The sequence below is a fragment of the Anguilla anguilla genome, chromosome 4 (assembly GCF_013347855.1).
Source record: "Anguilla anguilla isolate fAngAng1 chromosome 4, fAngAng1.pri, whole genome shotgun sequence".
Lineage (NCBI taxonomy): Eukaryota > Metazoa > Chordata > Actinopteri > Anguilliformes > Anguillidae > Anguilla > Anguilla anguilla.
In genome coordinates, this window is record NC_049204.1 from 22,977,687 (window position 1) to 22,990,248 (window position 12,562).

At 44.4% G+C, this 12,562-nt stretch overlaps 1 protein-coding gene across 5 annotated transcripts in view; it reads left to right on the forward strand.

Moving 5' to 3' along the window:
• The window catches only part of zgc:172302 (phospholipid-transporting ATPase ABCA1), a 24,927-nt gene continuing 12,365 nt past the window's right edge, over positions 1-12,562 (forward strand). For 4 of the 5 annotated variants that reach the window (XM_035411994.1, XM_035411996.1, XM_035411997.1 and 1 more), the window contains exons 1-25: positions 1-137; positions 1,830-1,938; positions 2,227-2,320; positions 2,557-2,698; positions 2,840-2,967; positions 3,646-3,767; positions 3,852-4,046; positions 4,948-5,040; positions 5,497-5,734; positions 6,029-6,168; positions 6,414-6,530; positions 6,713-6,910; positions 7,079-7,284; positions 7,497-7,673; positions 8,089-8,311; positions 8,658-8,879; positions 9,087-9,291; positions 9,373-9,483; positions 9,591-9,762; positions 9,953-10,084; positions 10,408-10,547; positions 10,786-10,923; positions 11,132-11,355; positions 12,033-12,090; positions 12,207-12,409. In XM_035411994.1, the coding sequence (XP_035267885.1) occupies positions 1,873-1,938; positions 2,227-2,320; positions 2,557-2,698; positions 2,840-2,967; positions 3,646-3,767; positions 3,852-4,046; positions 4,948-5,040; positions 5,497-5,734; positions 6,029-6,168; positions 6,414-6,530; positions 6,713-6,910; positions 7,079-7,284; positions 7,497-7,673; positions 8,089-8,311; positions 8,658-8,879; positions 9,087-9,291; positions 9,373-9,483; positions 9,591-9,762; positions 9,953-10,084; positions 10,408-10,547; positions 10,786-10,923; positions 11,132-11,355; positions 12,033-12,090; positions 12,207-12,409 (3,744 nt within the window). In that variant the 5' untranslated portion in view covers positions 1-137; positions 1,830-1,872. Of the gene's footprint in view, positions 138-1,817; positions 1,939-2,226; positions 2,321-2,556; positions 2,699-2,839; positions 2,968-3,645; positions 3,768-3,851; positions 4,047-4,947; positions 5,041-5,496; positions 5,735-6,028; positions 6,169-6,413; positions 6,531-6,712; positions 6,911-7,078; positions 7,285-7,496; positions 7,674-8,088; positions 8,312-8,657; positions 8,880-9,086; positions 9,292-9,372; positions 9,484-9,590; positions 9,763-9,952; positions 10,085-10,407; positions 10,548-10,785; positions 10,924-11,131; positions 11,356-12,032; positions 12,091-12,206; positions 12,410-12,562 lie in introns of all 5 variants that reach the window. The other variant, XM_035411995.1, reaches the window with a different exon arrangement.

Genomic DNA, 12,562 nt, shown 5'->3' on the forward strand with positions numbered 1-12,562 from the left:
TGGGACATGGTAGATATTACCAGCTGAAACAGAATGGAAGCACAGCTTCGAGCCCTTAATTCCGGTAAGGGACAGGACTACGTCTACTAGGAAACTATCTGTCACGAAGATAGCATACATTCCCGCGGACCCTAAAGGTGAATGAACATTTGTAACTTGAATAGGAAAAGTATGTGAGAGCCTGTTGTCTTTTTTGAATTGATGGCATTTCCTGTACTGTTGAATATTTTATAATAACCACTTTTCGCATCATCCTTGTCTGGTAGAGGAAGTGACTTAGGTATCATTATTAAATATCGGAAACCACTTCTGTGTTGTTTTATTCGATTCTATACGAAGTTTAGGCGACATTGTCGCTAGAATTGTGGCTTGCCAAAAGCTTTCACCCTGTAGTAGTCTTACTTGGCCTGTATTCATTTGATGCATTTCGCACTATTCACCTGCCTTGTGGCGTAATGAGATAGCTTACATCATGTTTTCTATATGAGACCTTTAAATTATCATTTCGTATATGTGCTGTAGCTTTGAACGTATAAAGGCTACATTTTGACTTCAGAGATATAAGCTAAAATTCTTGTTGTGTGGCAGTTGTGGGTGGAATGACAAAACATACGAACCATTTACTTGCTCACAGTCTTTCGCGATTAAAGAAACAAAAATAGATTTTGAATTATGTAGCTAAATTGCAGCAAAATACGTATCCGCACTAATTACGCATTGTGCAATGATTCAGTTTGTCCACAGGTTTGCATACTCATGTTAGATGTCTGTAAGACTGAGACATAATTACACAATCAGTTTCATGAGTAAACTACGCTGACTTGATTGAAAGACATGAATGTGTTCCCTGTGAGTATAATGGTGGGAAAGGTTGCAGGTAAATGCAAATTGCCTTATCTCAGTGTTAGAATTTCACTTTCTTTGACAAAAACTGCCTTGAAACCCTGGTGCTTTTCACAGTCTTTGAATACAAGTACACTTTGGTTGTGGCGCTTCCTCTATTTTTAAGCAGTTTCTTGAAATCTTAACCCCTTCCTGTCATATACGTATAATACCAAACAAGATAGACTGCTACTCTGCAAGCAGCTTAAAAAATACTGATGGTTGTTAGTTGTTACACCGTGCAATTCAGTCCTCAGTCATGACTTCAGTTCATCTGAATATAAAAATTATATATCTGTAAGTTGTAATATTAGTGGTTTTAATACAATTGAGGATCTGTATGCCAACTGAAGCCTTTTACACAAGATATGATATGCCTTTGTAATACCTCACAAAATAAAATATGACTGCCCAATCCTCTGTCAGCATGTGGGACCATAGCTAAGCAAAGGCTGATGTTCACATCTGAAAGTCCTGTAAACCAATTAGGATAACCAGGATTGTAGGATCAGACTACTCTGGGTAGTCCCGAGAAGAACAGCACTCTCCTGTGGGGTCTGAATATCTTCTGCCGACCATGCTTTGATTTCAGGGAGTAAAATTTGCCATGTTGACTATGAATATCTGTGGTAATAGCACATTCTTAACAATTAATGCTAAATAATTATTTTATGCAGACAGCAGTTGTACATTTGTGTCACTAAAATTGGGATCCTAAACCACCATCCCTAATCTTTTTATTTTTGAATTTAATAAGTTGTTTCTTCAAATGTCAGTGTAATTAACAGCTTCCTCTTTGTTGTTTTTGTTGAATTGTTTTGAATTGCCATCTTGTCTTGAAGTCAACATCCTTGATTATATATAGATTTTACTGAACATGAGGGACAGAGGTAGAATTAGATGCAGAATCCAGTCTCTGCCTTGACTCCTTTCAGTTCTTCTTGCAGGCACATTGCTGAACTATGGCCTGGTAGCTCCCTGCAGCAGATCATGGGCCTTTGGACACAGCTCTTTCTCCTGCTCTGGAAGAACATCACATATCGCAGGAGGAACAAGGTGAGCAATAAAAAAATTATGTTATGTTACAAAGAACGACCTACTAGATTGATCTGCATCACAATAGATTGCACATACATGAGATCCATGAGGAGGTATATTCATTGTGAGGAAATCCAAAGATCCAAAGTTCATAAAATCATGAAAAAAGCTAAAAAGAACATAAAAGAGGAGTACTTATGGTGCAAGTACTTACCCCTCTATGGTCCTAGATGGCTAAATTAGTTCCTCAGACATTTGTAGTTAGTGTGTGCCTCAGTACAATGTTTTGGTACTCTCCCACTGCAGATCCAGCTGATTATTGAGCTGCTGTGGCCTCTGTTCCTGTTTGTCATCCTCATCTGTGTGCGCCAATCTCACCCTCCATACAAGCAGAATCAATGTGAGTGCCTCCTGCATTTGTGTTGTGCTCAGACAGTTGAAAGCTCTTTTGGCTGAGGAAATGGCTTACCTCTTCCTTCCCCCACTTGGTATAAATGCCAAGCAGACTAAGTAAGGTGATTAATTAAGATAAGGTAATATAGGGTGCCACGCACAGTTACTCCTTGCCATAATTATTTTTTAACTTTGGAATTAGTCGATTGCCTTCTTCCCTTGTGACAATGTGGTATGTTTCAGGTCATTTCCCCAATAAGGCCCTTCCCTCTGCTGGCACGCTGCCCTGGGTTCAGGGAATCATATGCAATGTCAATAACCCCTGCTTCCACCAGCCCACCCCTGGGGAGACCCCAGGGCAGGTGGGAAACTTTGATAACTCCATGTGAGTATGCTCTAGTACGTAAGACAATGGAAGAGCAGGCAGTGGGAACAATGAAACCTACTTAGTGCCTTTCACATTCCTTTCAATTATGGTAAACTGCACTAGCACCAAAAAAATGAATGTCTCCATTTCTCCCTGCAGCCTCTCTCGTCTCTTTGTGGATGCCAGAGCCGTTCTCTCGTACAGTGGCAACCAGTCCGTTCTCTCAGGATTCCAAGATGTCCTGCTGGCAGCTCAGAACCTTGGAGAGAGCCCAGGTGCCTGGCCAAGTAAGCACCTACAGTATTGAATCGAGTTAGATGCTGTTGTAGCTCTCAAAAAGATTAATTCAGTGTGTGTCTTCAAATTAATGGGGGAAAAAGAAGAACAAATTGTTGTAACAGACAAAAGAACAAATGCTAAATGTTGCAGCTGAAGAAGGAATGGTGGCTGTTTTTCTGACAAAACTTGCTTCTGTTGGGGATTATTCCTCAGTGTTTGCTTCCAGACTGTGTGAAGTTCTCTAAGCCTCTTAAAGGTGCTGCCATGTTAGAGGGCAGATTGTTGCTAGGCTTTAAGATTGGTGCTGGTTTCTGCCTGAATCAAAGTCTGATCTGCTGTTAGTTTCAGTTGTCAGTGTGGTACACTTGTTGCATGAGACAAAGTATTCATGGACATATCAATCAGCATTGAAAATATGTATTACTAAATAGACCAGAATGCTTAGTTCTGGATAGATCTCTGCTGCACATTTGCAGGTAGCTAATAGTCCTGTGTCCTGTTCCTGCAAAGCCCCAGATACATCCATTCATCCATTATCTATACCCGCTTATCCTGAGCAGGGTCGCAAAAGCCCCAGATCCTCTCTTACAATGGTTGTTAACAAGGAAAAGGCAGGCATAGATAGCTGTGGCAATCTGTTGGGTTTCGTAAAAAAGGTTTTTGTTTTGTTGTTATTTCCATGGCAGATCTATCTGTTGGAGAGTACCTGCGAGCTAACGAGACCTTCTCTAGCTTCCTTCTGGCCAATGGCAGCCTGCCATCCTCAGCTGTGGACCAGCTGATGAGGGCACAACTCAACCTTCAGGTGGTAAGGTCCCGTCTCTGTGAAACACCCTTTTCAGTACCATCAGGAGAGGCCTAAGGGACAGTAAAGACAGCTTTGTGTCTGTAGGTGTCCTTAGCCGGGGCTGGGCTGCAACTTAAGGACATAGTGTGCAATGCCACCCTGCTCGGCCAGTATCTGGCAGTAGGCCGGGGCGAGTCCCTGTTGGAGCTGCAGAGCCACTTATGCGCCCTGCCCACTGACACCCTACAGGCTGCGGAGCAGCTCTTCCTCTCCCAGCTGGACTACAGCAAGATCTTCACGGTCAGTGCCTTCTTCTTGTGCTTCCATGGTCTGTATGCTGATCCTACAGTCATCACACTGTAGGATCCCATGGTCAGTGCCTTCTTCTTGTGGTTCCATGGTCAGCATTCTGACCCTACACTGTACACACTGGAGGATCCCATAGTCGGTGCCCTGTTCTTGTGGTTGTACACCTCCGCAATCAGTGTTCACTTCCTATGGTCTACATAATGTAGGTTCCCACTGTCAGTGTCTTGGTCTTATATTCTATAAATTTCATGTGCCCTCTCCTACTTGAGCTTTCAAGTGTCTTGGTGATAGCTCACAACTTTCTCTTGTTGAACAGCTAAGAAACATGCACATGCTTCTATTGTAGACAGTAACTTGGCAACATCAACAAACATGGGCACACAAGGAATAGTAAAGTTCAGATTCTTTTATTTTGTTTTATCATTCTTTCTTCAATAACTATTGGATCATTTCTGTGCATTTGCCAGACAAAACTTTCCTCGAAAGTAGATAGTCCTCTAGTCTGTTTTAGTGCCATTTTATTCTCTTTACAAAGTGGTGAACAGTCAGTTCTTTACTGACTGGGGCAAAAGCCTCAACTTGTTCAACAAGCTCTGCTCTGTTGGAGCAAAGCTTGGCAGCACATAAGCCAAGCTCTGATAGCTTTCAGTCTGGAAGGAAAACAAAAAGCTTTTTTGTGTCAATGGAACAAATTAATTTTGTTTGTTTGTTTGTTCAAAAGAGGGATCCTCAAACTGTCTCAGTCTATTCACTTGAGTGATCTATGCCACTTAGTGGCAACCGCAGTCAAATAAAATGAGGTTGTGGATGAACAACACAGTAAGGGCATTGTAACCACTGGCAGTGTGTCCCTGGCAGTGTATCCTCACAGTCGCCTCTCTCCTGTCCTCAGAGGGAAAGGCTATTGTCCAACGCTGCCAGGCTACAGACCCTCAGTAAGGCAGTGGGATCTGTGACACAGGAAGTGGCACTCATCATGGACAATGTAAGTAGGATTCCGTTCATAATTTAGTGGGAATGCTTGCGTCACCTTTGTCTAGGCCAGTCCCTCAGCTCAGAAAGCAGTGTCATATTCAGAGTGCAAGAGGTGATGGGGATGAATGTGCTCCTGTATGGGTGCTTCCTTATGTTTGACCTACTCACTGGCCATCTGAGCTTTCCTGTGCATAGCAGTGTGTTTCTGACTGGTTCACATTTCCTACTGTAGTATTTCCACATTGTATCAGGTGTCACTGCCATAAGAGACATGGACAGATCCAAGGATGGGGAAGCCTACATTTTGCACAAGAGACGTCCTGTGTAACGGGATCCAAAAAGGAATATTCTGAATAATCAAACTATTTTTAACTGAGTTACTGTTGACTTGACAATGGTGGGGGATTGCAAGCACCGTCAAAAGAATATTCTATTCAAGCATCTGCTTGTGCCCTCTCCCCTTCAGTTGTCGTCTCTGTCCAGCTTCTCTGAGTTGAACAGAGAGCTGCGAATGCTCTCACCAGAGAACAGAACAGCAGTGCCCCGTGAAAGCTTCAGAGCCTTCTCGCGAATCGTGTGTGGACACCCAGAGGGGGGTGTGGAGTGGATCCCCTCGCTCAACTGGTACGAGGACAATGACATCAAGTCCTTCCTAGGCAAGAATGGCACAGAGAAGGTGAACATGGAAAATGACAACACCACAAGTGAGCGACCATGATCTTCCCATTTATCCTTACCTCACAGGCCAAAGACACTGTGACATTACCATTTCCTTATTCCAAAGTAGTAGTCAATGTTTTTGCAGTACAATATACAGTAGATATGATGTAATAATTGAAGTGAGGATTATTTTCATTTGATACTTTGATGCAATATTTTTGATTGTGTTTTATGTTTTCATTTGTTCTGAGTTTTTAAGTGCATTTTGTTCAAGTTGTGAGAGGAACTGACAAGAAAGTCTTTTGCATTGTCCTTATGGCCGCTTTATTTTCCCTCAGCTCCATACTGCAAAAACCTCATTCAGAGCCTGGAGTCAAACCCACTGTCCCGCGTCGTGTGGCATGGGATCAAACCACTGTTCATCGGCAAACTACTGTATGCCCCAGACACTCCAGTGACACGCAACATCATGAAGGAGGTTTGGTTTGCCACACATGGAACCTCTCTCTCTCTCTCTTTGTCTCTCTCTCTCTTCCTTCCTCCTTTCCTCTGTCCCATTTCTTACTTGAACAACCCAGTCTTGCCTTTAGCTTTTCTCCCTTTTTCACATTCATAGATCTGAATCATGACTAGTTAAGCCTGTATTTATTGACCAGTAATATTGTGGTGTTGTTGTTAAATGCTTATTTATTCACATGCAGCTGGCTTGGTTTTATCTTTCAGGTGAACAGAACCTTCCAGGACTTGAAGATTCTAGAAGACCTGCAGGGGGCATGGGAGGAAGTGGGCCCCCGAATCAAGACCTTCATGGAGAGCAGTGCTGAAATTCAGCTGCTGCAGGTAGAATGGGTAGCAGCATCACTTTTGAATCAAGATGCGATCAGTCCAATTGTTTACTAATGATTTTTGGACAGTATTGTATGCATTCTCATAAATGTATGACAAGGCTTTTTGATTTTATTATATAATATATATAATTGATGTTGCGCCCTGTCTTTCATGCGCTGGGACCTGGCTCACAGGATCTGCTGAGACGGCCTGAAGTGGCGGTCCTTGTAAACCTCCGCTTGGAGAAAACTTCCTGGACAGCCTCCCGCATTGCCCACTTCCTGTCCACACCTTCACCAGATGCCCCGCAGAGAGACAGGGTGCAGTACACCTGGCTGGACGTGTTCCAGGAAGTGAACAGCACCATAAACACCCTCTCTCAAGTTACCCAGGTGCCCTCTACCTCTTGATTTCTGCTCGCCAGTTGCACAACCTCATAGATCTCAGTTGTTTGTCTTATCTTTTTGGACTCAGTTTCGATGTCACTGATGTCATTTTGGTGATGCTTCCATGCGGGGTTATCCTAGCCCAATGCTGTCTTTCCCCCTTTCTGCTCACAGTGCTTCTCCCTGAACAAGCTGGAGGGTGCTGCCTCAGAGGGCGAGATGATTGAACGGGCCCTGGAGCTGCTGGAAGACAGACAGTTTTGGGCGGGCGTGGTCTTCCTCCTGCCAGATCCTTCATCGCCCACCCTGACCCCCCATGTGTCTTACAAAATCAGAATGGACATTGATGATGTTACCCGCACTAATAAGATCAAAGACAGGTATGCATACTCATTCTCAAGGAAGTGATGCCACTGTGGATTGCAAAAGTAAATTTACTACATCCAAGAGCAATCCAAGTAAAATAAATAAATTCATTCATTCATTCAATGCCCAGATATGAGCTTCTCCTCCGTGGTTATCACCCAGTAGTGAGAGAAAGTAGCCTCTTATCATGTTAGCGGTGTTTAATTTGAAGTATTTGATTGGTCAGATTCTGGGATCCAGGACCAGCAGCGGATCCATTCAACGACATGCGCTATATTTGGGGAGGCTTTGTGTACGTGCAGGACCTGGTGGAGCGGGGTCTGGCTCGTGTTCTGAGTGGCAAGCAGCAACACGTTGGCATCTACCTGCAGCAGATGCCTTACCCCTGCTATGTGGATGACGTGTGAGTGTTTTTCCTGATGAAAGTTGGAGGTACCCTGAAATGATCTTCAACAGAAATTAATTTGAAATGTTATTCAATCGTAGAGCCTAACTGCAGATGTTTGTTGATTGTGCTCTCCTTCTTAGGCAGTACAATTGAATAATAGGTCATAGTTTTTTGAAGATCATTTTGTAGTTTGCGCAACTCAGCCATTTATCCTTTTTGTGGATTAGCACCCAAAAAAGCAAATATCCATACAGTGTAGGTTTTGAGTAAACTTTTTTTTTTTCATGATGTTGTATTTCTAGAACTCTTACTAGCAGCATTTGTTCATTTTTTCACCCTGCTGGTTTTATACGTTTCTCTTTATGACCTAATTTCTGTTTTTCTTATACTTTTTTGATCAATCTTCCGTGCTTTCTGTCCTGGTCTCCAGCTTCTTGCGTGTACTGAACCGCTCCCTACCGCTCTTCATGACTCTGGCCTGGATCTACTCGGTGGCCATGATCATCAAGGGTGTGGTCTACGAGAAGGAGGCGCGGCTGAAGGAGACCATGAGGATTATGGGGCTCGGCACCACTACACTGTGGGTCAGCTGGTTCATCAGCAGCTTCGTCCCCTTCCTGATCAGTGCAGGTCTCCTCATTTCCTTGCTCAAGGTAAGCATCCAGTCAGTATGTTTGGCACTTTTTGTCCTCAGAGGAGTGGCTTCACCATCTGTGATGTAATGAGTCATATGATGGTGTTACTGTCCCATTGTCCCATCTGCTTCTAGCGCTGGCTTGTGTCTCTCGGTATCTTGTATGAATTATTTAAAAGGTTATTCACCACAGATTTCAGAAAATATGTACAGTGATGTTACCTAAAAGGTTTTTTATGGCCTCATTATCAATGTTATGCTAATGGGGGCAGCTTTTAAGTGTGTGTAAATGGAGAGATTTCTTGGTATGGTTTTGTCGAGGGATTTGCACGAGGCTCTCTCACCCTTTTCTTTGTTTTGTTCAGTGGGGAGACATCCTACCCTACAGTAATCCTGCGGTGGTCTTCTTCTTCCTGGCCGCCTTTGCCACGGCCACCATCATGCAGTGCTTCCTAATAAGCACCTTCTTCTCCCGAGCCAACCTGGCAGCAGCCTGCGGGGGCCTAATATATTTCTCTCTCTACCTGCCCTATGTGCTCTGTGTGGCCTGGAGGGACCGCCTCACTGTGGAGCTCAAGGTTTTTGCTGTGAGTCTTGGGCCCTTTCCTCCTCCTTTACTGAACTGACATGTGTCTTATTAGGTAATGGTAGTGAAAGCACTTCAATGAATGTGGGTGTAAGCTGGGACTCTTGAACTAACTGGAAGCTCGCCTGGCATTCTTATTTTGGCATATGATCTGTTGGGACTGCTGAAAACCTGCTACTTTCTTAAACCTATGTTTCTCTTCTGTCAGAGTCTGCTGTCCCCCGTAGCCTTTGGTTTCGGTTGCGAGTATTTTTCCCTGTACGAGGAGCAGGGAGTGGGCATCCAGTGGTTCAACCTAGTTTCCAGCCCCATGGAGGGAGACTCCTACAACTTCAGAACCTCCATCATGCTCTTGTTTGTTGATGCTGTCATATATGGAGTGGCCACATGGTACATTGAAGCCGTGTTCCCAGGTTGGTAAAACCCAGGCAGATGTTTGTTGCTTCTGTGAGGAGTGGCGTACACTTCACAACCTTTTTTTTTGTTTGTCTCAGGAGAGTTTGGGATTCCCAGACCCTGGTATTTCATCTTCCAATTGAATTACTGGGGTGGAGTACCCCTAGAACTGGGGCTCCCAATCCCCCCTGCACCCCAAGATTCAGAGGGTGAGCCTGGCTTTGTTCCTGGGTTTTTGGACAGATCTGTTGCTTGAGTCCTCTTATCAGAGAATTGAGTCCCTGTATTTAGGAGTCTCTGTCTCCGTCTGTCACAGTGTGTCTGGAAGAAGAGCCCACTCACCTCCCAGTGGGAGTAGCCATCCGGGACCTGGTCAAAATTTACAAAAAAGGTGCCAAGCTGGCTGTGAACCACCTCAGCCTAAAGTTCTACGACGGCCAGATCACCTCCTTCCTGGGGCACAATGGTGCTGGAAAGACTACCACCATGTGAGGACTGTGTTTAATGAACAGAGAAGTTAAATCAGCCCATAGAGTATAATCTCATCATTGCCATTGCATTACATGGATTCAGAGACCTTCACAGTCCCTTCCCTTTTCTGATACTCACAATATCTGTGTGCGCTACAATATCTGTACCTCTGTGTAAATAATATTGAGCATTTTTTCCCAATGGTAGGTCCATTCTGACTGGTCTGTTTCCACCCACTGCTGGTACAATATATGTCAAGGGTATGGACATTCGCACTAACATGGACACCATACGCAAGACCCTGGGCGTGTGTCCCCAACATAATGTTCTCTTTGACATGTAAGAACCCACCACCCTTGAATTGGCATGGATACCATAATGGCTCCTTGGATGTATGGCATCCTGTACTGTATGATATTTTGTGTCTGGAAAGAAAATATCAGTTTTTCTGTATATTTGGGAAATTTTAATTTAATTTTTTAATTGTTTCTATACCTGAAGTTGTTGCGATTTCAAAAAATGTCAGAAAGTTCACTGGTTTCATTTAAATTATTTCAAAGAATTATTTGACCCAGGTCTGGTGTTGAGATGTTCAAAACCCGTACCCTTCATCAGTCATTGCTAGTAACTTTGTGTTGTTTATATTTGCCACTTGCACCCAGCCTGACAGTGGAGGAGCATGTGTGGTTCTATGGCCGTCTGAAGGGCCTGTCTAACAGTGAAGTGAAGAATGAGATGGACAAGCTTTTGACGGACGTGGGACTGCTGCAGAAGCGGTGTGAGCAGACCAGGAACCTCTCTGGTACTTATCACCTACTGGCTATTGAGGGCACCATCTGCTGCTAGGCTGTTGCTGCTAGAACTGATAGTATTGTAGCAGCCGGGCTTTGTGTTGACTTAGCACATGCATAGACACACGTGCACACACACAGACACCCACATGCAAACATATACACACATGCACATATAAACTCACACACACTAAATTTGCTTTCCCTCTTCTGTTCTGTTCTGTTCTCTTCTCTTCTCACCTCTCACAGGGGGCATGCAAAGGAAGCTGTCTGTTGCTATTGCCTTTGTGGGAGGCTCCAAGGTGGTGGTCCTGGATGAGCCCACTGCTGGCGTGGACCCCTACTCCCGTCGAGGCATCTGGGACCTGCTGCTCAAATATCGCAAAGGTCCGGGCCTTCCTCGTCCTTCAGGGTGGCAGTCCACAATACTCCCAAATTCTTAATTCTGTAGCCAGTGTTATCACATTCTGTAGCAGAGCTAGGTACTCTGTATCACTACATGAGTGAACAGCACTTCATGTGGACTTTGGCTGTAGTTTCTGGATATCTGTTGAATCTCCTGATTTTGTTTCTCTTTTGCATACCTCGTTCTTAGATCGCACCATCATCCTGTCCACTCACTATATGGATGAGGCAGATCTCCTTGGTGACCGGATTGCCATCATCTCCCAGGGCAAACTGTGCTGCTGCGGCTCTCCACTCTTCCTGAAGGCTCGCCTGGGCACTGGTTATTACCTGACTGCGGTAAAGAGAGATGTGGTGAATGGGCCATCCCACAGTGCCAGTGCTGGCAGGGTCTCACTCCCTGCTACCACAAAGGTGAGCCAAATCCCATTTAGTGTTTGTTATATATTTTATGCTGTATTACCATTACATTCCAGTGTGTTCAGGTAGGTAATTTTACATTTTCAATCACATCACAGACCACAAAAAAATATTTCCAGAGATATTTTCAAAATTCCAAGTAAATATAGAGGGTATGCATTGACGTCACTTTCCCAACGGAATACGCCCCCTCAGTCGGGACTGAGTGGCAAAACATGCTGCCACATGGCTGCCTTTAGTATAGGAAACTGCAAAACCGGGAGTAAAACAAACGATTATCTGCTTAAATTAAAGGCAGTTGGACTCGACAGTGATCCTTACAACTTACCAAAGTACCAGTGGTCCATGGACATTCAACAAGAAATTGTACAGTCAATCGCACAACAGCTCTTTCCCATTTTAAATGTGTTTTTTGTGTTTTCACGGCATTCAAGCTGAACGCTAACGATATCACTCAGTAGTCTTTCTGCCACTCAGTGGGTGTAACCGCAGTGACTTCCACCTACTGCGACGTTATGTGCATACCCACTATTCTTGTCGCTATTCCTTGTTTGGATCTGATTGTCCTGGTATAATTGCAAGGATTGAATCAAATTTTCCCATCTAAATAAATCCATGAACTGCTCAGTTTTCATGCCCTATGTAAAATGTGACCTGTTAACCACTTTCAGGACAGTGACTCATCCAAGAGTGATGACACAGGGCTTGGTAGTGAGGACAGTGGCTCAGGTGAGTCTCTCCCTTTGTGACAACTGGAAACTTTGTGTCGTTATACATTGTTAGCAGTTGGCTTTGCGCTGACCTCATTCATACCCCTCCCCCTTTGGTTTCCCCTCATGCTCTAGATGTGGCTGCGCTGTTGGCACTGGCACGGCGTCACATACCTGAAGCGCAGCTGGTGGAGGATGTGGGCAGGGAGGCGGTGATCAACTTCCCACACTCAGCTGCCGAGGACGGCAGGCTGGCCTGCTTTCTGGCCGAGCTGGATAAGCGGTTGGGGGAGTTTGGCGTCACCAGCTACGGCCTCTCAGACACAACTCTGGAGGAGGTGAGGAGATGGTTAAACAAAATGGAGTCAAACAAAGACTTTCTGCATGATACACACTTCAGCTGGCCTTAGCTGACCAATGATAACCCCAACTGCAACTGCAAGTACTTACTGGCTGGAGCAAGGATGCTTCTTAACAAAACCACAATTTAA